General features: G+C 49.2%; 1 protein-coding gene across 1 annotated transcript in view; it reads right to left on the bottom strand.

The window, feature by feature from the left end:
• The window catches only part of VPS45 (vacuolar protein sorting 45 homolog), a 53,992-nt gene that overhangs the window by 7,801 nt on the left and 20,103 nt on the right, over positions 1-26,088 (bottom strand). Inside the window, exons 11-14 of the mRNA XM_073322441.2 lie at positions 24,042-24,200; positions 22,740-22,847; positions 22,096-22,217; positions 13,610-13,741 (exon numbers count right to left, since the gene is read on the bottom strand). Of these exons, the coding sequence (XP_073178542.1) occupies positions 13,610-13,741; positions 22,096-22,217; positions 22,740-22,847; positions 24,042-24,200 (521 nt within the window). The remainder of the gene's footprint in view (positions 1-13,609; positions 13,742-22,095; positions 22,218-22,739; positions 22,848-24,041; positions 24,201-26,088) is intronic.

Raw genomic sequence — 26,088 nt, 5'->3', positions numbered from 1 at the left:
AATTTTTCTTCCTTCTCGTACAACCTTTTACATACTTGAAAACTGTTATGTCCCCTCTCTGTCTTCTCTTTTCCAGACTAAACAAACCCAGTTTTTTCCAATCTTCCCTCATAGGTCATGTTTTCTAGACCTTTAATAATTTTTGTTGCTCTTCTCTGGACTCCCTCCAATTTGTCCACATTCTTCCTGATATGTGGCACCGAGAACTGGACACAATACTTCAGTTGAGGCCTAATCAGCGCAGAGTAAAGCTGAAGAATTACTTCTCATGTCTTGCTTACAACACTCCTATTAATATATCCCAGAATGATGTTCACTTTTTTCGCAACAGCGTTACACGGTTGACTCATTTAGCTTGTGATCCACTATGACCCCCAGATCCCTTTCTGCAGTACTCCTTCCAAGGCAGCCATTTCCCATCGTGTGTGTGTGTGTGCAACTGATTGTTCCTTCTAAATGGAAGGAAAGTGAGCATGCATGACTCCCAATGAAGTCAACGGGATCTGCAAATCTATCGATCAATTGATCGTGCTTATCTGCCTTCCATCACTGTAGTATCTGAGCCCCTCACAATCTTTTATGGTTGTATCCTCACACAGCACCGTGCAGCAGGGCGGTGCCATTACCCCCCTTGTACAGGTGGGGAAACGAGCACAGAGAGACAAAGAGACTTATCCAAGGTTACATGGGAAGTCAGTGAAAGAGCAGGGATCAGAACACGTGTCTCCAACCACGGCACCATCTGCCCTCGCTATGCTCTGATGCTCAGTCTGAAGGTCCCACATCAGGCTGAATTCTCATTCACACCGGAGCGATGTGACCAGGCCTTCATGCAATCAAGAATCAGGCCCCCTCTTTTTAGGCTTGTGCTTATGACTTGCCAGGGTGGTGAGCATGGGCATGAGCCAGGTCACAAAATAAGGCAGCGACATAACCCTCAGATACTACAGCGAGGAGTGCGCAGAGAGTACCCGAAGAGAGCCAAGCCCCTAGGCTTCCAGACCTCTGCTCTAAACACTAGACCGCAAAGAACAAGCCTTCTGCAAAACTCACACCCCTAGGTGTGGCTATGTCCCTGCCCAGCTGATCTATGTGCACGGCCACTGATCCAACATACAGCAGAGCTCTCGTGTGACCCAGCCATTGGCATCTCTGCAGGACAAGACATCTCCTAGTGTCCTCTCCCTGCTATGGCTTTCTGGCTGTGCGTAGCTGCGTAAGCCAGGACTTACCCCTTAGAGTTTAGTGCAATGGTTACTCTCATAAACTGGGCATGTGTCCACATCTCTCGGACACTATGGTAAGATCTGCACATCTCAAAGATGTGGATCAGCTGTGAAGCGATGCCCCCCTCCCATGGGAATATGGGGCTCTTCTTCATTAAGGCAATTAAAAAAATGAAAATCAGCTGTTGTTATTTTGGGGCATCCCAGGATAAAAACACAGGCCTGCCAGCACTCGGAACTCCCCGCCAAGTGACACACCCCGTGATACGTACAGAGCGCTCCCGATCGATCGTTCGGGAGAGGAACACACGAAGCAGCGAGAGGAAGGGATGGAGACAAACCCGCCGGGCTGGAAGAAGCTGGAGTCTGGCCCTAGAAGCTGGCCTTGCACTACTAGTTATCAGCTGAGACTAGAGCTGCGGAGCGGTTCTCGCTCTGGAGGAATGATACTGGCACCCGCTGCTGGGGTCAGAACCGCTACGGGCAAACCGCCCCCCTGAGAAAAGCCTGCTTTCATTGAACTTAATAGATAAGGCTTTGTCCAGTGACTAGGGCACTGGGGTGCAGGGGGATTCTGTCAAGCCCAAGCTTGAATTTCAAATCCGTTGCAGGCTGGGTGTTGAATTCCACACAAAAGAAGTATGATGCTGGTCATTTACCAATGGAAGGAGCCTGGGCCAAGCCCATGCGCTGTCCCAGTGGAGGAAGGTCACATGGAGGAACAGATGTCCTGAAAGGCTCCCAGTTACATTTTAAATGGGAAAGCTCCCCATTCAGAGCTAAGTCACGGCTCTCGCTATCTGCGCTCAGGCCTAATCCAAGCGGACACTTGAATGTTTAAATAGCTCCAGGCTCTACAGAGAAGCTGTTGCTAACGCGGCTAATGTTGCAGGTGTTCTGTAAGAAAGGGCAGGGTGCTGCGGGAACCTGACCCAACGCTGCGCCAGCAGGGGCGCGCACAGGGGTGGCAGAGCAAATCTTAAAGCTGCTGCAAAATGACATTTGCCAAGAGCCCTGTTGCGAACAGACTGTGCAGCATACAGGGATACTCAGGGCCCAATCCTGTGCTGCAGCTGGCTCCTTCAATTCCTGCTAACACCGAGCATCTCTTAGGAGTGCTCAGTACTTCGCAGGATCAGGCCCCGTGGCCCCTGGATTCAAACCTCACTGAAGCGGATAGGGGTCCTATTGATTTCAGTGGGCTTTGGATCAGGCCTTGAGAGACAGATTTTTACAGGTTTCTAGGAGCCTAACTCCCAGTAAAGTGAGAAGATTTTATCTGCAGTTTCAGTATCATTAAGGCCTGAGGGCCTCCAGGTTGGTAGTAGTCTAGCAAACAACGCCCCTGTTCCTTGTAGAATCACTGGCATTTCGTTCATTTGCAAGGATGGACTCAATTAGTGGAACATGTCACATTTTTGAAGTGTAATTTACTTACACGGAATTCCTTGGAATGCATGCTCCACTGCCCCCGCCCCCCCCCCCCCCCCACACACACACTTCGCTCACTGTGCATGTATGGATATATACACAAAGTGAGCAAAGAATAGTTGTGTGTGTATATACACACACCCCTCCCCCGCAGCTCCACCCGGCCAGATGCTCATTTACACTAAGGTTCCTTTACGTGGCACACAGATTTTTGCCCACTTTAAGGCCCCTTTACACTGCCAAAGTGGAGTAAAGGGGCCTTAATGCCAAAAACAATAAAGGCTCCCACACTGTAAAGCATCCACTCCCAGTACCTTAGGCTTACGCCTATACATTGTACAATGCACGGGGTATTTAAACAAACACCATCACAAAGATACGAACCACAATAACACAACCAGCTCCAAAAGCGCATTTGTCTCCTGCTTAGTTAAAAACAACCAAAAAAGCAGAATCGTTTCCCCTGCCCCATAGACACAGCTGTTGATCAGAGAGTGGAAGTTGGACTGGTAAGAACAATGAAAGCAGAGAATTAAGGTGCTTACACTGGCTGCTCAGAGTATTAATATAAAAATCTCCTTGTTTATTGTGAGATATCCACTCTAATCCAGAAGGAATAACAGAGAGTTCATTACAGGGAGGCCAGTGGATTACCAGAGGAGTTAGAATGTGATGGAAATATAATAAAACCCTGGGAAGGCTTCCTTGTATTAAACCGCTCTGTCAAAACTGCTAAATTTCCTTGGATCCCACTGCACTGTTAAAAACCTTCTCTCAATGTGCAGTCAGTGAGGAGGGGGGTAAAGTGGAGTTGTCTAGGTCAGGGTTCTCAATCTTTTTCTTTCTGAGGCCCCCCCAACATGCTATAAAAACTCCAAGGCCCCCTGTGTCACAACAACTAGTTTTCTGCATATAAAAACCAGGACAGGCATTAGTGGGTAGCCAGCTGGGCAACTGCCCAGTGCCCCACGCCACAGAGGACCCCACAAAGCTAAGTTGCTAAGGATTCGACTTCAGCCCTGGGTGGCGGGACTCAAGGCCCTGGACTTCAGCCCCTTGCAGTAGGGCTTCAGCTTTCTGTCCCGGGCTCCAGCAAGTCTAACACCAGCTCTGCTTGGTGGCCCCTCTGAAGCCTGCTCACAGCCCCCTGGATACCTGGTTGAGAACCACTAGTCCAGTTCACAGATAATCACAAAGAAACCCCAGGGGGTCGATACATGTCTGATTCCGTCAATATTTAATAATGACAAATCTGCCTCGTTTGACATTTGGGCTCAGGACAGTAACTGGAAGAAAGTCTCTGGCCTGGGCTACGCAGGAGGTCAGACAAAAAGATTGGAGGATCCCTTCTGGCCATAAAAATAAATAAATCTACAAACTTCACATCCTGGGATTTTGTGTAAAGTAAGTTGTTTACATTTACACAAAAAGCAATGGTTTCAGAGTAACAGTCGTGTTCGTCTGTATTCGCAAAAAGAAAAGGAGGACTTGTGGCACCTTAGAGACTAACCAATTTATTTGAGCATGAGCTTTCGTGAGCTACAGCTCACCTCATCGGATGCATGAAGTGAGCTGTAGCTCACGAAAGCTTATGCTCAAATAAATTGGTTAGTCTCTAAGGTGCCACAAGTCCTCCTTTTCTTTTTACAAAAAGCAATGAATCCAAAAGGATCTGAAATTATAACCGTTTGCCCTTTTCTCTGGAAGAGAAAATTTACAAATCCCCCAGACTCTTTAGAATGGAGCCGTTGTGGTGTAATAGGTCGACATGGTTTTAGGGTTCTGTTCCTGCAGGGTCAGCAAATTTACCAGGTTTTGCCATATTTAATGTATAAAGTCTATTAGCAAATAATCTTACATTGCCATGGTGCCTTTTGTCTGAAAGGCTCCTGAGGTTTGTGAGGCACTAAAGGAATTACCGAGTCTCTTGTCCAAAGGCAAATCACCTCTGGGGTGGAAAGCAGCAGTTGCTTTCAACGGACGGCAAATGCTTTGCAAGAGGAAAAATGATGTCCAATAGAGATTGCAGGAGGAATTTCAGGTGGGAAGGAGCATACAGTGTTAGCCAAATTGAAATTTAGCTGCAACACTGGGATTCACTGAATTGTCTCAAGGGGTCAGACCCCGCATTTGATCCCTCATCTGAATAATGGCACCTCCAGCCATACAGCTTCTCCTAGCACCGGGGGGGAAACATTGGTTCAGCACGAACTTGGGGAAGATGACTTCCGGCTTTGCTACCTGCCCCTCTCCCTGTAGCATGTGGTATTTTCCCTTTGGAGCTCTCCCATCCAAGTACTGGCCCATGCCCAACCCTGAATGGTTTATAAGACCAGAGATCACAGCCAAATTCAAAAAACGACAGGATACCATGTCAGCGAGTTCCTTTCAATGCATTGCCCACGTTGTTACAGACATGCTCTCTGTGGCCTCATCCTGTACCACGGCACTTGCAGACATGCTGTAATTACCCAGAAATTCATAGACTAAGGTCTACAGGGACCGTTACATCATCTCGTCTGATCTTCTGTATAACCAGACCAGAGAATTCTTCCCACTTACCCCTGGACTGAGCCCAGTAACTGGTTTGGCTAAAGCAGCTGCCAGCAACACACCCAGTCCTGATTTGAAGACATCAAGAGCTGGAGAAGCCACCGCTTTCCTTGGCAGTTTGTGCCAACAGTGACTCTTCCTCGCTGATAAAGATTTGTGCCTTATTTCTAATCTGAATTTGTCTGGTGTCAGCTTCCAGCCCATGGGTCTCTCTCTCTGCCTTTCTCCGCTGGATTAAAGAGCCCGTTAGTACCTGATACTTTCTCCCTGTGAAGGTCCTTATACTCTAATGGAGTCACTCCTTGATCTTTTCGATATCCTGTCTGGCAGGCGTTGTTCCATCACTCAGCCATGGCCTCATCTTCTGAGAGCACCCGAAGGGAGCCGGTTGGTGCCAGCTCTGAAGCGGCTGGCTTTTTGGGAGAGGAAAGCCTGGCTCCTGAGAACTCTGTCTGAGACACCAGCTCCTTTCACCTATGTGACACCAAAGAACCATCAGGGAGAGAACTTTCAATCTCTACCAATCCAGGCTGGATCTGAACCAGAGACCTGCAGAGGAAAAGAGGCTTGCGAAAGATGTCAGAGCTTTCTACGGCACTGAAGTTCATACATTATGGGTTGGACCCTTCTCTGCCTTGCACCTTGCGTCATCATTTTCACCAATGAAGAGTGAGTGCAGAGTGGGTGTAGGATGCTGCTATTCTGATCTGGTTTCGTTTTACACCCAACATGCACAGGTGTGAATGACTCTGTAGGGCACAAGAGAAGTAGAAAACCAGACCTTTGTGTATTTGATGGTCATGTTGCCATAGCCACTTCCCTTTACTTTTACAGCTAAGCCTCAGATTTTAATTAAAACTGTATTTTCTTCATCAAGTCACGGCTCCGGTGCAAAGCTTGTCATCCACCTCTTTTCCTCTTTCGCTGCAGAACAGGAGTAGTAAAACATCCACTCTCCTTTGGAGACTAGTGCATCTGACAGTATTTCCAACGTAACTGGCTTTTCTCCTCTTCCTGATTTGCCTGTGATCTTGCCCGATCGTAGGAGTGCCGGAAGTGAGTCGCTTTGCTATCGGCAAGCTATGCGTCCACAGAAAGACATTATTCTCTTACCCAGGGTCTCGAGTAATTGTGCTCCGAGTCTTATCCATGTCCTTTGTAAGCTTCCAGCTCTCCCATCCATGCAGGACATGGGTATGCCACACCTCAGCAGTCTCGTGCGGATTTTTAATAAGAAAAGCCCTGACATTTTACCCAGACACTAGTGTCCCCCAGTGCTCTGCAGGCCAGAATCACAGGCTCTTTTAACTCCCTGGACAAAGCCTGCAGCAGCAAAGGCATGGTCCAGAAGCTACACTGCTAGACTAGGAATCGGGAGACCTGCACTTTGCCCAAGTCTCTTTTCCCCTCTCTATATCCTAGAGCTCCTGATACTTGACCTTCCTTTGGAAAATGCTTTGAGACCTATGGATGGAAAGCACTGATTTTATCAGCATTACGGGGATGCTTGCCTCACCCGGTAGGTGAAAAAATGCAAAAATTATTCCAATTCGTGTCGTTTTCAGATGAGGATCCCTGCTAATCCCCATCCAGAGACATGTGGGCAGGACCCTACAATAACATGACATCCATCTTTTTTCTTTCCTTCTTTGAAATGCAAATGGAGGTACTGCATCCTACCTTTTCTGTAAATAATTCAGAGACGACGCCAAGCTGCGGTCAGGGGAGAAGGCCTAACTAGCTGACGTTACTCAGTACAGCAGGAATCTAAGCCCAGCCTGAAAGGGTGGCTCCAGCACTCAGCTTCTGGGATCCCATCCCAAAAAGACAACGCGCCAGCTGATTTAGAAAAAGCTATTACCAGCAGGACAGTGGGGTGGGAGGAGGTATTGTTTCATATTCTCTGTGTATATATAAAGCCTGCTGCAGTTTCCACGATATGCATCTGAGGAAGTGAGCTGTAGCTCACGAAAGCTTATGCTCTAATAAATTGGTTAGTCTCTAAGGTGCCACAAGTACTCCTTTTCTTTTTGCGAATACAGACTAACACGGCTGTTACTCTGAAACCTTAGAAAAACTAGCAGCTCTTTGCCAGAAGCTACGAGAACAATCAACATTCTGACATCCTCTCGGGTGATCAGAGCAAAGAACCACTGTCTATATCCCGGTGTGTCATTTTCATTGACAGATTCCTTCTTCTTGAACCTTCAGCTAAGGCCAAGTGCTAGATCAGTTTAGTATCGGGCGTGCACCCTGGGGACACCCAGGTATGGAGTGTGCTCAAATACTATGGTGATGGGCAGTGGAATAAATCCCTAAGATAAGCTTTTCCATCTCTAAGTTCTATGGTTTACCTTCCTCACAGGGCCCTGGTAATTCTAACACCATCGCTATGGCTAATATAGGTCATCTCTTAGCAAGACTGCTCCATGATTAACTGCATCACGCTAGTGCCTAGAAGTCCCAACCAGAACTGGGACCCCACTGAGCAAGGCACAGACATAAAAATCGGAGACCGTCCCCACCCTTCCAATCTAAGGGTGTGTCTGCGGCACAGGTAGCCAGACCTGCACCAACACACCTGCAAAAAAGCAGTTTAGATGCAGTGGAACAGCTGCAGCATAGGCTAGCAATACAAGTACAAACTCTGGGTTCTGGGCAGCTTGTGTCATGTAGAAATACTCTAAACAGACAGAGGGTGGGAAAGGAAACTTAGGCACAGACAGGGCAAATGATTTGCCCAAGGTCACACAACAGATCAGTGGCAGAGGTGGGAATGGAACCCATCTCTCCTGATTCCCAGTCCAGTGCCTTATCCATTGGACCATGCAACCTCTTCTGCCCTCCTCCAGCCTAATCAATACACTGCTGCCAAAGTCCTCTCTATCCCAACCACATCACCCCAGTCCTCCAAGCCCTTGGCTGACTTTGATCTGTATCAAACAGAAGCTCCTTATCCTCACAACCAGGGACCCTGCCTATGTGTGTATCATCACACACACACACACACACACACACACACATTCTCTCTCTCTCTCCTCCCCAACCCACAGATGCAGAATCACGCAGTGAATACCAAAAATGAAGGGTGAAATTTTCAAAACCAAAGTAGGTCAGCGGTTCTCGACTTAGGGTTACGGTCTCCGGTGGGGTAGGGTCTGGGGTCACAGCCACCCCGTCCTTCCTAAATTGCTAGAAGGGAGATAGTAAAGAGCCTCTGGAGGAAACATCTGGAGAAGTTCCTTTGCTGAGCCAGTCAAACTTTAAGCCCACCACCAAACAGACAGGAACACATGGTCGAAGAGCCCTGCCTCCCCTCTGCTCTAGGGACACAGCTAGGAGATGCAGAGCTGTTCAGTGGAGCGTGTTAATGGTACTACAATTTCTTTGCAGAGCCCTTCCAATACGCGTGGCCTCCAAGTGTCTTACAGGACACGTAGTTCAGTTCAGTACACAGATCCTCTTTCAAGGCAGGTTTCAGCCTTCAATACTGGGTGAAAGTTATACCTGTCAGGAGATCTCTGCTATCGGTTACCTTCTGCCGTTGCTCCGTGTTTCGTTACGGCGCAAAGGCTGTCAAGCCATCAAGATTTGCAATGGGGCTTCCGTTATAAGCCTAATTTTACCATTCACCAAAACATCTGATCAGTCTCAAAACGGGTAGACTGGACCTGGGGATGAGGCAGAAGCTTCTCCCAAAATTTCAAGTGACACAAATTGGGGGTTCCAGGATTATGGCGCCCTTAGAGCTGTTCAACACTTGAACCTGGTCTCTACCAGCAAAATTACCTCTTGCTGACAACAGGTGTCAGCAACGGGTGCATCTAAACATGGATTAGCTGCAAACGTAACATCATATTTTCAGGACAGTTTCAGAAACAGCGATTAAGAGCTGTCTGGTACGGGATTCAAATGGAAGAGGGGACAGGACCTCGAGGCAGGTCCTACAAAACCAAATACTTGCAGTGTGCTTTGAGCATGCTGGCTGAATGGCACTGTGCAAGTGCAAAGCAATAGTGGTACAAGAACGAAGAATCTAAAATTCAAAGGGCTCTCAAGAGTGACAGGTCCAAAATATATTCCCGTGTTCTAAAGTGCACCATGGATTGTAGCCAAGTTGCCAGTGGGGGAGGGGAGAACTCAGTCATCCTGGGATCATGTTTTGGACCCATCACCTGCAAGTGGAGGCATGACAGGAAGGATGGTCCAGTGGTTAGGAGGGAAATTCTGGTCAATTCCCAGCTGTGCCACAGACTTCCCGGATGACCTTGGGCAAGCCTCTTAACCTCTCAGTGCCTCAGTTTCCCATCTGTACAATGGGGATAACAGCACTGTCCTGCCTCACAGGTGTGCACAGGATAAATAAATGAAAGATGGGGAGGTGCTCAGGTACAATGGTGACAGGGCCAGACCAGGACCTTAGATAGACAGTGTCCTTTTAACTGTGCTGTGCGATCGTCCAGTTTATGCAGGTTCTCCAAAACAAACCTCTTGGCCCTCAAGCTGGGGAGCACCCTCCAGCCTCCTCCAACCCTTCGCACGGCTTCTGTTCCAGGGTCATTAGAAAAGAGGGATTCAATTGTAGGCGGCACATGGCCAAGTACACCAGCAGTGAGGGGAATCTGCCTTTGGATGATGTGCAGTGAGGGATGTGCCAGGACTAAGTCACTAGCTGGAAAGGCTAAAGTTTCATGTCTCTGAAATAGATGCCACCGCCCCCCCCCCCAGTCTTCTCTGGTAACTGCATCTGTTGCCCCTTTCTCCCCATGCACCCTGGGAAGAGCTTAGATCAACAGCAACGATGGCACTTGGCAGACAGCCCTGCTGGGCCTCTGAAAAATGCTGATTCTGGGTTGGCACCTATGTGTCATCTTAATGCTACCAAGGTCTGACAGTACAGCCTGGGGTATGCGTACTCTGTAGATGGGGGGCATAATTCCAGCTTGGGCAGAAGTCCATGCGTTAGCTCTGCTCAAGCGAGGGCAGTAGATGTAGTGGCCTGGCAGCCCTGGGAGCAGCTGGGGCCAGCTGCCAGAGTACGTCCCTAGACTCTTAGATGGCGCTGTACTCTGGCAGCTAGCCTAGGCTGCAGCAGGGACACCGCCATAGATGTAGGCCATGGCCAACCTCTTAAAGTGAGGAGCTTAGCCAGAGGCCTCCAAGAGTCATAGACCAGGAGTTCTGTTCCTGGTTTTAATACTGACTTGCCATTGGCCTAGGGCAACACATGCCTCTTTGTGCCTCAGTTTCTCATCTGTAAGGCAGGGATAGTTACTACTTAATTCAGAGAGTCCCCCCCAATTCAGGAAAGGCTCCCTGGTCAGCACCACGCTAAGTAGATGCTTAACTCCGACAAAGCCAACGGGAATTCAGCACACATTTAAAGTTAAGCATGGGACTAAGTGCTTGGCTGAACAGGAATGAACTTAAGCAGATGCTTAAATGCTTTCCTGAACCAAGGCTGCTGGGAGGCGCTATGCTTTAATTAGCCTGGCATTTTCCAATGGGAGTTAGGTGCCTACCTCCTTTAAGCTCTTGGGGGAGAATCACAGCCTCGATGTGTGTAAAGTGCTCTGAAATGACCTGATGGACGATGTTATAGATGCAGTAGTATTGTGCTAGCTGCAACATTAAACAAGCCACTGCAGAGAACAGTTTACAGGGTTCAGGCTCCTTTTCCAGACTAGAGATCTATAGGGTCTGGGTTTTACTTGGTTTCTCTAATTTGGGGGCCCAGTCTGCTTTCGGCACCTAGTATCTCTAAACATCACTGGTGAATAGCCACCAGGTGGGAGGGTTTTGACCCAGTTTCCAATCCTGCAGGAAGCTGTCATTCAGCTTGGAAATGGATCTAAGCGACCACAGGTGCATTGTCAGCCTCTGCGCCACACCCTGGGATTTCTTGGTTTATACAAGCTCTTGCATTTGGGAGGGAATGTACGTTCGGCTGTTTGCTGGGAATTAGAGTAAATGGAACACCAGGAAACTGGTTTTCAAAGTGATTCAGGAGCAATGAAGCCAGATGTTTTCATCATAGTTGCATTTTTACAGGCTGGGTGCATCTTTCCAAGATGACATTTTAGCAACTCTCTTTTTCCGGAGGGCCTATTGGACAAGGAGCAGTGAGCATGACTGCAAAGTACTTTATCTTTCCGTTTCTAGCAACGCAGTTTAGCTCCAAGGCTAACCATGGAGCGGGGCGGGGTGCGAATGGAAAGCTAGCTAGTTTGGGGAGGATTTGGTCAAAATGTGGGCTAATACAGACTTGCCTTTGTAACCCAGTTCATAAGAGCCACTTGCATCTGGACTGGTGTCCAATTCGAGGGCTTTATTAACTGAAGGAAAAACTAACAGATTTCAGAGTGGACACTGCTGCACATATGTAAAAAAATATGTTTGGTGGGAGTGGGGGTGAAAGCCACTGGATCATGCAATACGATACAAATGATTGCTGTGCAAGCAGCTATGCAACCTAAATATATCTTGTGGGAGATGGAATTAGGATGGAGGTGCAGAAATAAGGCATTTAAAAGTCCAGCATAATAGGTATAGTAGCAAATATTTATTGGGCTAAAATTGCAAGTGTGTGTGTGTAGATAATAGATTGAATGTACCCAAATGCATCCCTCCACATGCTTTGATGTCATTTATTTTCCCAGACTGCAAGTTCTTCTGGATGGGGACTGTTTCGTCCTATGTGTTTGCACAGAGTCCAGCACAATGGAGCCCTGATCTAGGCACTACCAGAATAGAACTAACAATGATAAAGGCTCACAAACTTGGTCCAGCTGGTGAACAAACCTGGGACAGATTTATGGCTTCAGCAGCCCATCCAGCCTTGTGGGTTGGATGGCTAGACCCAAGAGCAGACATGGGTCCTTGGGGTGTGGGTGTGTGCAACACAGGCCAGTTAGAGTGTCTATGAGAACGTTAACACTCAGAAATTGCAGAATGTGGAGGCAGAGATTTTCAAAGCTGTCTAGGGGATTTGGATGCTCCACTCCCATTCATTCTAATGAAGTCCCATTTGCCCAAAGCCCTTAGTCAGCTTTGAATATTGCAGCCTGAATGTTTACATGTAATGTCACCAGAATGATACAGTTTGCATTTGAAGTTTAATGAGGTTTCAGCCTCCCCTCAGTCTGTCCCTACAGGGCAGAGGGGTCCCTTTAAGTTCAGAGCAGCTGTTGGACAACTCCAGGGACTGTTCCAGCTCTTAGATTTCACCACATTTTCTGATAGAGCACATGGGATGGATTCAGGTCACCTGTCACATTCCTTCTAACTTTACCCTCCTGTTCCCCATCAACTGATTGGCTACCGGCCAGGAGACTTAATTATGAAAGGGGAGAGAATGGGATATTTGGAAGGATGTGGGGGAAGAATTGAAAGAATTCTTGGTTCTCTGCTTAGCTAGCAGCTGGCACGGGAGAGGAGGAGATACTCCCGCCTGTTCCCCCACCCTCTGGCAGGAGGTGGTACAGATGTATGGTCTAATTTCCCCCTTACTAGGATAACCGAATCCTGACTTGGACGCTCTGATCAGCACTTAGGCCTGTGAAATGGTGCCCATGTTTGGAAACTGGGCTCGTAAGTTTCGTCATCTGATCACATCACACAAGTCCCAGTTGTTTTCTGGAGAAAGCAAGATGGTGTTCAGAGGAACTAACAGGGAATTTTAGGATTGGATCACCTGCTTCCATTGCTGGGGCAATGCAAGCTCAAACCCACCAAGAAGTGAGCTGCTTGGAATGTTTCAGGGGCTGCACTGGTAACATAGGATCAAAGAGAATTAAGGGGGATCGGCATACCCAAGAGTCTTGCAGGATCAAGCCTGCTGTACACATGGCCCATCTCCTAAGGGAGGATATTGAGGTGCACGGTGGGTTGGGAATGACAGCTTCTTTTGTAAGAGAGCGACGTGAAGAGCAGTCGGTACTGTGCAGATCTGCAGGCAGCACAGAGATCGCCATTACTGCAAGCACAGAGCCTGCTTCCGATCTCACTTACACCAGTGGAACCTACCTGACCTCAGCAGGTTCGTGGCTGATTTACGCCAGTGTGACTGAGAGCAGAATCAGGCGTGGGGTCTGGATTTCCGGGCATTCCCTTACCTTCCCATTCATACTACTGTGGGCGGCAAATTCAAAGCAGGAGAAACTATGCACATATGCCTCTCTGTACCTAGAACTTTTATCTTTGACTTTCAAGTTCCTTAAACCTTCAGCCTGACAATCTCTTCCAGAGCCAACAAGGCATTTGGGGCTATACCTACCAGGCAGGGCGGTTAGACCAGAGATCTGACTGTTCAGTGGTACCCTGAAATGCTCCTGTGTCACAGACCTAGACACAAATAAACCATTTTCAAACCCAGGGGATAGGGCTCCGGTCCTTGTTACCTTTTTGTGTTGTGGATGGTGGTCCCTCCCAATACGATCCGGACCCCAGGGGTGGTGCGGTTAAGGTTATACACAGTTAACGCCTCTTCATAGGTTGCTCCTCCAATGATAAACACAATAATATCTTGAGGCCTGCAATGAAAAGGGAGAGCTCTTGAAACGGAGCAGGACAAAGCATTAGACAACACAGCCTAGGGATAAATCCTGCCCTGGCCAGGGACACAAATTGAGCAAGCCAGTGGATTTTCCCTATATCTAATTTCTGTGACGTACAGGGCCCTGAGGGGGCAATGATGCAATAGCACATCATGTGGCATTTAAACACTTGTACCTTGCTAAACACTTACACAAGGTGTGAACAGTTCTGAAAGGCAGGAGCAGGCAGCGTCTGTGTTCCAACTGAGCGCCACCATGACACATCCACCAATGTTTAATGCACGAGCACAACCCTGCTGGGGCTGTTAAATTAAGATCAATTTAGGAGTCAAATAAGGGCATCGACAGCGTTGCAGCCATCTTGGCTCAAATCAGCTGCAGTCTTTCTGGCTCATTACGGAATAGGTGGGATTATGCCTAGTTCACCTCTGAGATTATAATCCCTAAGGAGTTTAGGAGCACAGGATTTTGCAGGGAAGTTGCAGGGCTAGGGTGCTTTCACCTCGGTACATGCAGAGAGACACGTGGCCCTGAATATTTTGCTTCCCCAAAAAAGCCGGCACTTTGATCTCTCCCTCCTCACACCCCCAACCCCAAGTCACCCAGCTGGCCCAGAGGTACAAGAAGTTGGTTCTGGCTCATGAGGCACCTTTGATCTGTGAACCCTGGAGTGCACTGTAGGGGTTCCACAGGATACGGTGCTGTGCATCCTCTCAGGTGACTCCAATAATGTACATTACTGAGTCCGAAAGCTTCTCTCTACAGGGCAGCTAAATTGTGACACAACCTCCTGGTTACCTTGCTGCTGTGCTCCCTAAGCCCTCAAGCCTGATCTCTGTTCTCCAGCCAGGTATTCTCTTAGACTAGAGCTGCTTGCTGCAACAAATCAGCAATTAGTCTGCGTGGTCCACGCAAGCTCCTGATCAGAAGCAAGGCCCAAAACTGTCAGAAAGTAGTTTCTAGTATAGGGTGCCCAGAATCTGGCACCTCAAGCCAGATTTTGGAAGTTCTTGGAAGCTGCAGGTACTTGGCCCATCTGAAAATCAGATCCTGGGTGCCAAAACTTTAGGTGCCTAATATTACAGGGCACTTGGAAAAACATGGTTCTCAGAGTTACGTTAAACGAAGAAATTGCTTCCTGAGGCATTCAATGGACTTCAACACAAGTTTCATCTGCAGTCAGTGTATAATCTCCTCTTGCTGTTCTTTGGAACAGCGGATAGTGGCTTAGCTTCAGCTGTGTAGCTTTCACGAAAGGACAGGGTTTTTATCAGAAAGGCGTCCCTTGTAGAAAAGGCCTAAAAAGGTACATGAACACGCCAGCCTAGCCGTTCCACACTTGAGCTCTGCAGATACAATGGTGCGATTTATCATGCAGATGTTTTGGGCCATCAGTCCGGAGTAGTTATATGGTGGGAGAACTAACAGGATTTCAGCAGCACAGCGTACGTTGCGTTCACAACATTCCCAGTGAGCTAGGATTCTGTGCAGTGATCGCTCCCCGAAGAGTTACAGAGTCCCTTGAACAAAAGCAAGCTGTGAAACCTTCTGTATGGCAGCCTTAAGATAAGCAGGTTATATACAGCAACTGCATGTTCAGACGTGCGGTTAGAGGACACAGCACACAGCTGGGAGTCAGGACTTCAGGGTTTTATTCCCAGGTCTGCTGGCGACTCCCTGTGTCTCTCCAGGGCAAGTGTTGTTTGCTCCATTGGGAAGTGGGTATAATACCGATCTGCTATGGGGGCCACAGTGGTTATGTCTCACAAATCCCAACCAGCCAATTACAGCTGTTAAATTGAACTAGTGACTGTAACTGGATCAGTAAAGCAACAGGCAAATAAAACAAGCAATTTAGCACAGGGAGTCACTTAGTTACAACCTCCACCCAACCCCACTTCATCCACTGGATCGGTCTCCAAGCAGCTCAGGCTCACAAGGCCTAAGGGATTTACGTCCCCAAATACCTCCTTTTGGCTCCTTCAGAATGCCCAGCCTCAATCTTGGCATCATAGCACATGGTCACCCTTGTTTTCAAGGCTTCATGTATCACCACCATAAAGTGCTTTGAGATCTGCAGATCCCAGGAGGTACAGCAGCCCCAGGCAGGCAGCGAGCCTGCCCTAGAAGTCAGGGCTACGTTGCTGTGCAGGAAGTTGATCCCAATGCACGAGGCCGAGAACACACACTATCAGACTAGCGGCTCCAGCACAGCAGGGCACATTTGCTGGAGGGAGCAGCGGGGGCTTGCTGCCCAGATGAAGCCCCAGACAGAGGAGTCTGGCATTGGCTGTTCTTGTCCCTGTGTCCAGAGACAATCAGGTCTTGGCCGCTTCCAAACGGTGCTCAACAGATTTTTTTTTAAAAACCACCCCAGCAAAGGCAGCTAAGGAGGAACCCAGAATGCAGATGAAAACAGTATCAACACAGCTCATCCTGACATTACTCCTCCGCCTACGCTACCCCTGCAGTAGCTTCAGTGAAAGCACGAGCAGCCTTACAAATTAATTGGGGAGGTCTAGTCACACTTAACATCATGACCCAGAAGAGGCAGATCAGAGTGAGGCTGCTTAGCTCTGCAGTTGATACCAACTTGGGAGAAGTCATGAGGACTGAATTACTTTGACGGTGTCAACCATCTTTCAAACCGTCCACTGCTCCCCCTTCTCTATCGCAACCAACCTAAGCTGATTGAAAGTGAATACCCGGCCTGGCTGAGTCAACCCTCACCTACCTATCATCTCATCTGCTATGGAGCTGTTAACATTCACCTCCTATCAGCCTCTGGTGCCGGCCTCCACTGCCCACTTGTTAAATTTTCACACAAGCAAGGAGGGAGCTCCCCCTAAACATCTGCCTTCAAATCCCTCCTTCTACAAACTCTCCTTTGCCCTGGTGCCTGCTAAAACCTTCACAGTAGTTCGGCTGCTGGTGTGCAGAGACCGCTGCTTAGTGTCACTGACCAAGATTGTCTCATTGGTTAGTTGTACTCCCCTGTCTGAGGGTCTCCACCCATTGGTGGAGAAGGACCTTGCCCGTTTTATGAGAAATGTTTGGAAACCTGGTAGTATTCTTATTCTGAACAGGGCAAATCCTCATTTGAGTGGAGTCCAAGTCACAGAAACCATCCCAGCTGGCACACCAGAGCACAGATCTAGCTAACCCAGTAAGCTGAACAGCTGCATAGCAATGCCATTGTCAGACAAGAGTATGGTGGAATCAAGCCCCTGACAAGCATTTTAAGAGGAAGGATGGTCTTGTGGGTAAGGTACTGGGCTGGGACACTTGGGATCGCAGCCCTGCTACAGACTCTCTCTGATCTTAGGCAAGTCACTTCATCTCCCTCTGACTCAGTTCCCCGCCTGTAAAACAGCGATAATAATCCTTCCTTTCTCCCAGCCTGAGTGTATCTTGTCTATTTAGACTGTGAGCCCTTTGGGGAACTGACCGTCTCTGACTACATGTATGTACAGCACCTAACACAGTGGGGCTCTGATCTCAGCTGGACCCTCTATGAGCTACTGTAATACAAATAATGAGCTTTTGGCGAGCTGTCGCTAGCATGACTCACGCAGTAGTGTCGATGGGCCTGCACGTGTATGGCAAATAGGAGGAGAATGACATTTAAACGGCAGGAAAAGGAGAGTTGGAAGCGAAAGATTAAGTGGAATTGCTTGGAACCCTGCTCGATGATTTACAGAGATTCCCCTCCCCTCCTTGCTGCTAATTTGGACCAGGAGCTTCTCCTCCCCCACAAGAGCATAATATTTATTACGGAAAGACTCATACACTGAGAAGCCTTTAAAAATTCTTTGCCGTTCAAGCGGTTGCCTCCCTTTGATGGTGAAATACAAATGTTTCATCCTGACCTTTTGCTGAACTCGCATCAATCACTGTAACGCCGTCCGCTGAAACCACACGTGGCAACACACTCTAGGCCAGTTTGCCCTGGGCTGGGTTTTAAGTGATTCCCTGACATGTATTATCAATGTTGTGAAGTTTAAGGTGGCTCCTCTCTCAGTGCCTTTGGAATATTTCGGGATAGATTTTAAGGCCCGATTAATTTTCCATCAATCTATCTAAGGTACTTCTGTGGCCCCCCATGACCCTAGAACTTAAGTACCTCACAATCTAATATATTTATCCTCTATAGGAGAGCTGGACTATGATCCCCGTCAGAGAGAATGTGAGGCGTGCTTATAATTCCTGCACTAGGTCTGATTGAGTGCAGGGTCCGCCGGGGCTTGTGGGCCAAGTACATCCCTAGCTCTCAGATGGGACTGGACTTGGGGTGGCTAGCTTGTCCCACCACCCCACCGACACTTCTATTTTCAATGCGTTAGCTCGATCAGAACTAGCATGTGTATGTCTCCTTGGGCTGGGAATCACCCACAGCTTAAAGTGTAGACATACCCTAAGTGACTTGCCCCAGGTCAGACAGGAGCAGAGAACTGAATGCAAGTCTCCTGAGTCCCAGGCTAGTAGCGTAACCACCAGGCCATCTGTACACTGAGCCCTGGATTTCCAGTGCTCCAGCACCTTAAACTCACTGGGGTACGTTCTCCCCCATCAATGCCTGCAGCCAGACCATCTAGTGCTCTCAGCCAGCCTCGTGAGGCAAGGTGGGCCTGGAACAGGAGACCAAGCAAGTGGTGCAGGAGGAAGCAGTGCATGCGTCTCCAGGGGGCGCTCCGCCCCGAGCCAGTGCTGCCGCCCCTCATGCCACAGTGGCACTGGGGGAAAAATACACGGCCACCTTCTGACCTCATCTAGGAGCAAGCGGCAGGTCGGCTTACATTGCCCACTTGGTCCTTGGCCTTTCTGCTGACATGGCCAGCTGTGCTAGTGGGTTTTGCCAAGAGGACTCCTGTCTCTTTGGAAGCAGTACAAGACCAAGTTAGGCCAACTTTCAGCATCTATTGCCCAGCCCCCCCCTCCACACCGCAAAAATAATCAGTCAAGCACTGAATTATTTTGTACTTAAGAAAGGTGAAAATAACCCCCAGCTTTTATCTGGCACGTCTAACTGTAGTTCTCAAAGCGCTTTTACAGATAGGGAAACTGAGGCAGGGGATGGGTCCTACTCAAGGTCACCCACCAGGCCAGTGGCTGAGCTGGGAATAGAACCCAGGTCTCCTGAGACACAGGCCAAATTCTGTGTGGACTAGGCTACACTGTCTCCTGCTGATAAAGAGAGACAAGAGTTGTATTTCTAAACAATCCCAAGGGGCTGCAACAAGATGCTGGCATTCTGGGTACACCTAACTGTCCAGTGAGACTCAGCTAATCTCATGCCCTTGTGCTATAGCCCTCCAATGGACCCCGATGGCTCATGACAATCTGTGGGAGGCTCCACAATGCAGCTGTTATTTAATATTGCGCCCAGAGGTTCCAGTTGGGATCACCTTGCTAGGCACTGTACTAACCCCAGGGAAGACCTGCTCTGAAAAGCTTAGGGCAGAATATGGTTTGGCATCTCTGCCGTTGCCTTTTGGGGTTTATTTTGCTGAAGTTATAAGAACTCCCTATGTTTACTCAGTCAGTTAGGGGGTTAGGCTGGTGCTATGGTGCAGGGTGGGGAAGAGATGGAAAGTTGGTTTTTGTCCAGCTTAGCTATATTTTGTTTTGGATCTAGGCATTTCTGACCTTCTTATTCATTGGGAAATTAAACCCTGCTCCCATTCCCTAAGGAAATCCCTTAGCACCGTGACGTCCCCAAGGGCAGATTCTTGCACTCTATGCCGCACCCCTGGAGATGAGCCCTTTTAGGGCCATCTCATTGGCAACCAGCACATTTAATGGCAGAGGGTTAAACGAAGCTAGAGGCACTGGCTGGCTCAAGGGGCCCTTTGCCCCACCTTGCTGGCTCCAATCAAGCGTCTGGAAATGGTTATTGCTGTTTGGTGGCCTGTGTGAAATGAATTGGTGGGTCTCACTTCAGGGCCACTGGGCAAATGCCCACATCAAAGAGAACAGAACTGGCCCCTTTGGCAGGCTGAGCAGAGAGGCCAAGGAGACTGAAGTCCCATCTCAGCCTAGAGCAATCCCTCCAGGGCCAGGCTGGAGCATTTCCTAGGAGGAGAATTCCATTCCTTGACATTCCTAGGAGCAAGTTTGCGTTTCTGCTGCCTTCATCCCCATCCTGGGACAATCAGATGCTTTTTCCTTTCCAGCAGCCCCTTCCACAAGCCCCACAATCCACTGCTGGATTTTTAAAGGAGCATCTGGCACGAGGCAGAGATTTCCTGGCATGTAGACAAACAACTCATCTCTTGTGTGCCCATAATTCTTTTATCACTCAGAAATAAAGTGGTTAATGGCCTCGGCTGTCAAGCTGGCGTGGAATCTGGACGCCTTTCCGTTCTGAAATATGTTTTCACTTGTATCAGCTGGATCGCAAAGCCCTATGATGGGGCTAAGGAAGGAAGCGAGAGCTGTGCTGGGTGTTCCTCCCAGAGCCAGAGAAATTAACGAGCATTATTGGACACACTTCCTCCCCTCCCACTTGCTCAATGTAGCTGAACCTCAGTCCTGAAGTCCGCTTCCCTTCTGCTCTAAATGAGTTTGCAGTTTTAATTTAACCCAGCCTGCCCTGCAACAGCCACCCGATTTGTTGAAAATTATTAGCTCACAAAATGTGGCAGCTGCTGATAAAAGTTGGCAGGATCCGGTGTGCGAGGGGGGTGAGGATTGTTGCAACACTCTGCATATAAAGTGCCTTCCCCAGAGGGTCGCCGAGCGCTTCGCTGTGCCAACCCACCGGGGCTCATCAACAGGGAGTGAACCTAGGATAGTCAGCATCAGAAGCACAGGTGTCTACCTTTGGAGCCAAAGGAATAACTCTAAGCTTGCAGCAATGGCAGGCTCTTATCCTCTAAGCAGATTGTTCATTAGAAGTGGCTTGAACACCCTGAACCAGTATATTACAGAAGCAGAAACTCTGATTTACAGATAAGGAAACTAAGGTACAGAGGGTTAAGTAACTGGTCCAAGAGCTGGGAATAGAAACCAGGTCTCCGGCCTTCCAGTCCTGTGCCTTAAACCACAAGGCCATGACTTCCTCTCAGAGGTCATTAAATCATTGGAACCTATAGCTGCCTTTAATGGCCATATTGACAATGGACCAGCTCAGCCCTAAAAGGGCAGCCACATTCTTTTTCAGTTAGGACTACTAGCCAGCTTATTAGCCACACTGGGCGAGGTCAGGTTTTCACCAGAAAGAACAACCGGCTCAGGAGGGCAAGTTAGCCATACTTTTTTAACTTGCTAGCAAGAATACTGTGGGAGACCATATCAAAAGCTTTGCTAAAGTCAAGATACATCATGTCCACCACTTTCTCCATATCCAGTTATCTTGTCATAGAAGGCAATCAGGTCGGTCAGGCATGACTTGCCCTTGGTCAAATTGAGACAGAGATGTTAAGCGACTTGCCTATGGTCAAACAGCAAACTAGTAGCAGAACTGGGAAATAGAGATCAAGTTTCAGTTCCTTGCTTCACCTCTAGAGAGTGCTGCTGTCTTGAGGCAACTGGAAGGAATCAAACTGACAAACAGGCTAATACTCTTAAAGCAGAGCTACAGAGCAATTCCATGGGCCCCACACTTCAAGAAGGATGTGGATAAATTGGAGAGAGTCCAGCGAAGGGCAACAAAAATGATTAGGGGACTGGAACACATGACTTATGAGGAGAGGCTGAGGGAGCTGGGATTGTTTAGCCTGCAGAAGAGAAGAATGAGGGGGGGATTTGATAGCTGCTTTCAACTACCTGAAAGGGGGTTCCAAAGAGGATGGCTCTAGACTGTTCTCAATGGTAGCAGATGACAGAACGAGGAGTAATGGTCTCAAGTTGCAGTGGGGGAGGTTTAGATTGGATATTAGGAAAAAACTTTTTCACTAAGTGAAACACTGGAATGCGTTACCTAGGGAGGTGGTGGAATCTCCTTCCTTAGAGGTTTTTAAGGTCAGGCTTGACAAAGCCCTGGCTGGGATGATTTAACTGGGAATTGGTCCTGCTTCGAGCAGGGGGTTGGACTAGATGACCTTCTGGGGTCCCTTCCAACCCTGATATTCTATGATTCATGCATGCAGTTGTCTGAAGACAAAGGGAAAAATATAGGGGGAGATTTCCAGAAACGCTCCAGGACTTAATTCTGCTGTTCTTACTTTTACCATCGATAGGCCAAGATCGAGTGCTATGGAATCCCCTCCACATCATATAGTTATTAAACAAAATGTTATGATGTTTCCTGAACATATTGGACACGGGTATTAACTATCCCTTATTTACCCCAAAGGGGTTCTCCTGTCCCCAGCCTGCCCCCTCCGTACCTGTCCCGGAGCGTGCTGGGACCCAGGTAGGGGTACTGGCCATCCTTAAGTTTTCCTTTGATGAGCTGATCTAGAGTCTCGTGCAGGAAGGGCTGATGCTGCGTATACACGTTCTCAACGCCCTGCGATACAGAGAGAAAGTGCTTTTAATTCAAGGCAGGAAGCGGAGAGAGCGGGCCAGCAAAACCATGATCCAGAACGACCAGCATCCAGCGGACGCAGTGATTGTTGGTACAGACCAACTGCCTTGTGCCCTTGCAGTGCGCTGAGCACACAAATACTCCAACCTCTGAAAGCCAGGAAACCAGGTGTACACCGGCCCCACCCCGCAACCTTAGCTCCATGCCCAGAGCTGGCAAGAGCCACTGCAGATTGCTTAGTAAAGGGCAGCCCTGGCTGAAATAAACACAAGCCGACAGGAGGAATGACTACAGGTGCATTGCAGGTGGTGCCTGGTGTCCCTTGGCATCGCCCTCTCATCCACCTGCATGCGCTCCATCTGTGTTAGGGACAGCTCTGTCGCATGGTGCTGGCTCTCATGCGACTGCCTCACGGCAACGCTACACAGAGCCCCTCGGGTCCCTTGCACGCCCCCTGTCCTTGTCTGGGCTTTGCCAGGGAACACACAGCAGAGATCTTAATACCTTCAGGCCTTTGAGGAACTGCTTGGTAATGGCGACGGCATCCTTGGGGCTGAAGAGATCGCTGCCCCGGACCCGCTTCCCACCGTATTCCACAACCGCTGACACCAGCTGTCCAGAGAGAGGGGAGACCGGAGACCAATTAACATGAGGAACTAGCTTCAGGAAAGCTTATGTGGATTTAGCATTGATGAAGGTGCTGGAGCGATGCCCAAGGAGCCAAAAGGGACTCCAGCTAGCCCCAACCCGATACACAGGTGAGGTGCAGGCCAAGTGTCCCCTGTATACTCCCAGCAACATATTCCTGGCGCTGCCTTGGAGAGGTGCCTTCAGAGGGTTGAGAGGAGAGTTTAATTTCCATGGTCTATTCAAACTGCAACTTCTCTGCCAAATGGGGACCCACCCTGCAACCAAGCCTCTCTTGGTGTTGGGTCTGAGACCAGTAAAAATTAAACATAGAATACCGCAGCAGCGAACCAAATAGGCCATGGGGCCAGAACTCCTAAGTGAGTGGAGGGGTTAGCAAATCCAGCCTACCCACATGAGAGTTCATACAGCACCTAACACAACGGAGCCCAGTCCTGGATCAGGGCCCTAGGCACTACTGTAATAAATAAGAACAGCTGGGACAGGGATTTTGAGTTGGGTTTTAGTTGTTCAAAATGAGTGGTTTACTTAGGAGGTGGGAGTGGAGGGAGGACCTGGGACATGGGCGGAGGAGGATGATGCCAGTCTATAGCTCCAGTCTCACAGCGGATCTCAAAGCGCTTTGCAGACATCAACCAAGGCCATTTGAGGTATTTCAAAAGGAATACAGACTAACACGGCTGTTACTCTAATACCAGGATTGTCCTTCAGAAATTTCCTTCTAATTACAAGACTTTTGTCACCTCAGTATCTGATCGCCCATCTGAGCCAGGGTAAGAGTCGCCTCGGGTGGGGAGAAGTCAGCAGTATCCAGAGAGATGGGGACAAACTCCAGAAGCTGATGTGTTCTCCCAGATCATTAACTGTATATTTTATAGTAATGCCCAGAGGCCCCAGTCAAGATCAGGGCCCTGTTGGGCTCAGCGCTGTACAATGTGAGAGGCAGATAGGAAAGCTCACAAGTAACAAAGGATGGAGGAGAGCTACACAGACAACATCCCATAATAATTCAGATATTAGCTCCCACCCGGGGACAGCTCCATTGATTTCAGTGAAGCTAGGACCATTGATACTTGCTGAGGATATGCCCCCTTGTGTTTTCCTATCCGCTGCCCACTTGTCCCAGTTCTGGAAGGATGGGTTAACAGCTGCAGCTACCTTCCGATACTTCTCGGAAACCCCTTTGTTCTTGAGGTCCATCATCAGCCCGGGCAGGCTGTTGCTGCTGTGTCGCTCATAGTGCAGGGCGTAGAGCATCACCAGCCGCGTGGCATCGAACTCGGTCACCTTGGGGTTCTGCAGGAGCCGCCGCACGTTCTGCAACGATAGAAAGGGTCCCCCCCCCAAACACAGCGTTCAAAGGCTGGGGTTTTCTTGGCCCTACGCATTAGACCGGCTTTTCTAGAGCCGTTGTGTAAATCACGTCTCAAAACCTGCCGCGTAGGGACAAAAGAGCCGCGTGTGTAGAAGGCAAAGTCTCAGGCAGTCTTTGGGCAGGAGGGAGCATGCAGCGGGGAGAGGAGGAGAAAGTGAGAGGGCATCAGAAGTACGCAACAGGAAGAGAAGACAGGGATGAAGTGAAGCACAAAAGGAAAGTTTTTGCACCAGAAGCAACAAAAATTTACTGCCATCACGTTTCCAACATTGCAGTCTCATGCAATCCATCGCTTTAGCTGCTACAGGGACAGGATGTCATTGCAAACAGGAGGGGAGGCGTCCACTAGGGAGTCTGCCTAAGGGCTTGTCTACACTACAAAATTCAGTCAACCTAACTTACGTCAGCAGACAGCCATGGCAGTAATGACATTGCCGGTGCGTGTGTACGCTTTGCTCCTGGCGAGTCCTCCCCAGGAGTGCTAATATCGATTGTACCGTCGGCATGGGGCCTTGTGGGAAGGCTCCTGAAAGCTGGTAACAGTCAGCGTAAGCAACGCACCATGTGCACGGACACTGCTCTGTCCCAAGTACGTTGACCGTGACTCGCCGCCCCTTGTGGAGGTGGGATTACTAAGTCACCGTAGCTGGGCAGTCACAGCGGCAGGAGGGAAATTGAAGTGCAGACACTTCCATAGTTAGGTCGATGTAAGATGCCTTGCCCTGTCCTAACTCCGTAAACAACATAGGCCAGGCTTAAGATGTGACCCAGGTTATAAAGAGTTTCACTACCCCTGCTGTATCCCACTAGTCCCCAAACTGTGGGGCATGCCCCCCCCCCCGAGGGGGGGGGTGCAGAGGAACATTCAGGGGGCACAGCAGGGCCTGGGGCAACCCCCATGGGAGGGTGGGACGTGCCACTCAGCCCTGCTCTGCCCTGCCCCCAGCTCTGCTCTGGCCCCACTCCTGGCCCTGGCCCTGCCCCCAGCCACAGCTCCAGCCTCAGGCCCCACTCCCAGCCGTGACAGCAGCTCTGCTCCCAGCCCTGGCCCTGACCATGGCTCCCAGGGGGGCACAGAGATTCCATCATGGGTAAAAGGGTGGGGGGGAGGAAAACCACTGCATTAGCTACCTAGGGGTTGGAGATGGGCAATTATATTCTGTGTAAACTGGCCTTTGACCAGGATCTACCAGCCCAATGTTATTCCCTCCTGTTACAAGAAACAGCACCGTTACTTCTCTCCCCTACCCCAACATACATCCCCTCATCAGCGTGCACGGACTCTGCAAAGTTGTACAGTTGAGATAACGGCGCAAACAGCGCAGCCAAGTTGGCAGATGCGTAAGGGAGCATGGGGAAGAATTAACCTCTTAACTTTCTGCTTTGTGCCGGATGCCAGAGAAGAGGCCTCAAGGACTGAACGAGCCTGCAGGCCTCCTGCCAGGGGCAGATAGCTGCTGTAGGATCCTCTGGACAGTACAAATCTGCCACAGGTTCAAAAGAAAAGCCAGCCTGTGTCAGCTCAAAGGCACAGAAACGAAGGCGGCTCCGTCTTTGTGATGAACTAGAGAATGTGATCTCCTACGGGGCAAGGCCAGACCTCCGAGTATTCTAGCCCTTGCTAAGGCACTATGGGATATCCCCCAGAATCCGCTAGCGCAGACAGTCAGGCAAAGCAGACGCACAAATCTGGTTGAGTCGAATTGCGAACAGGTTCCCGTCTATGGACACAAGTTGCTGTAACTGGATTAGGTGACAACCACGAAAACGTAGGGTGAAATCCTGGCCCCACTGAAGTCAATAGCAAAACGGCTGTTCATTTCCATGGGC

This window comes from Lepidochelys kempii, chromosome 24, assembly GCF_965140285.1.
Source record: "Lepidochelys kempii isolate rLepKem1 chromosome 24, rLepKem1.hap1, whole genome shotgun sequence".
Taxonomy (NCBI): domain Eukaryota; kingdom Metazoa; phylum Chordata; order Testudines; family Cheloniidae; genus Lepidochelys; species Lepidochelys kempii.
This window is presented reverse-complemented; position numbering and strand designations above follow the sequence as displayed.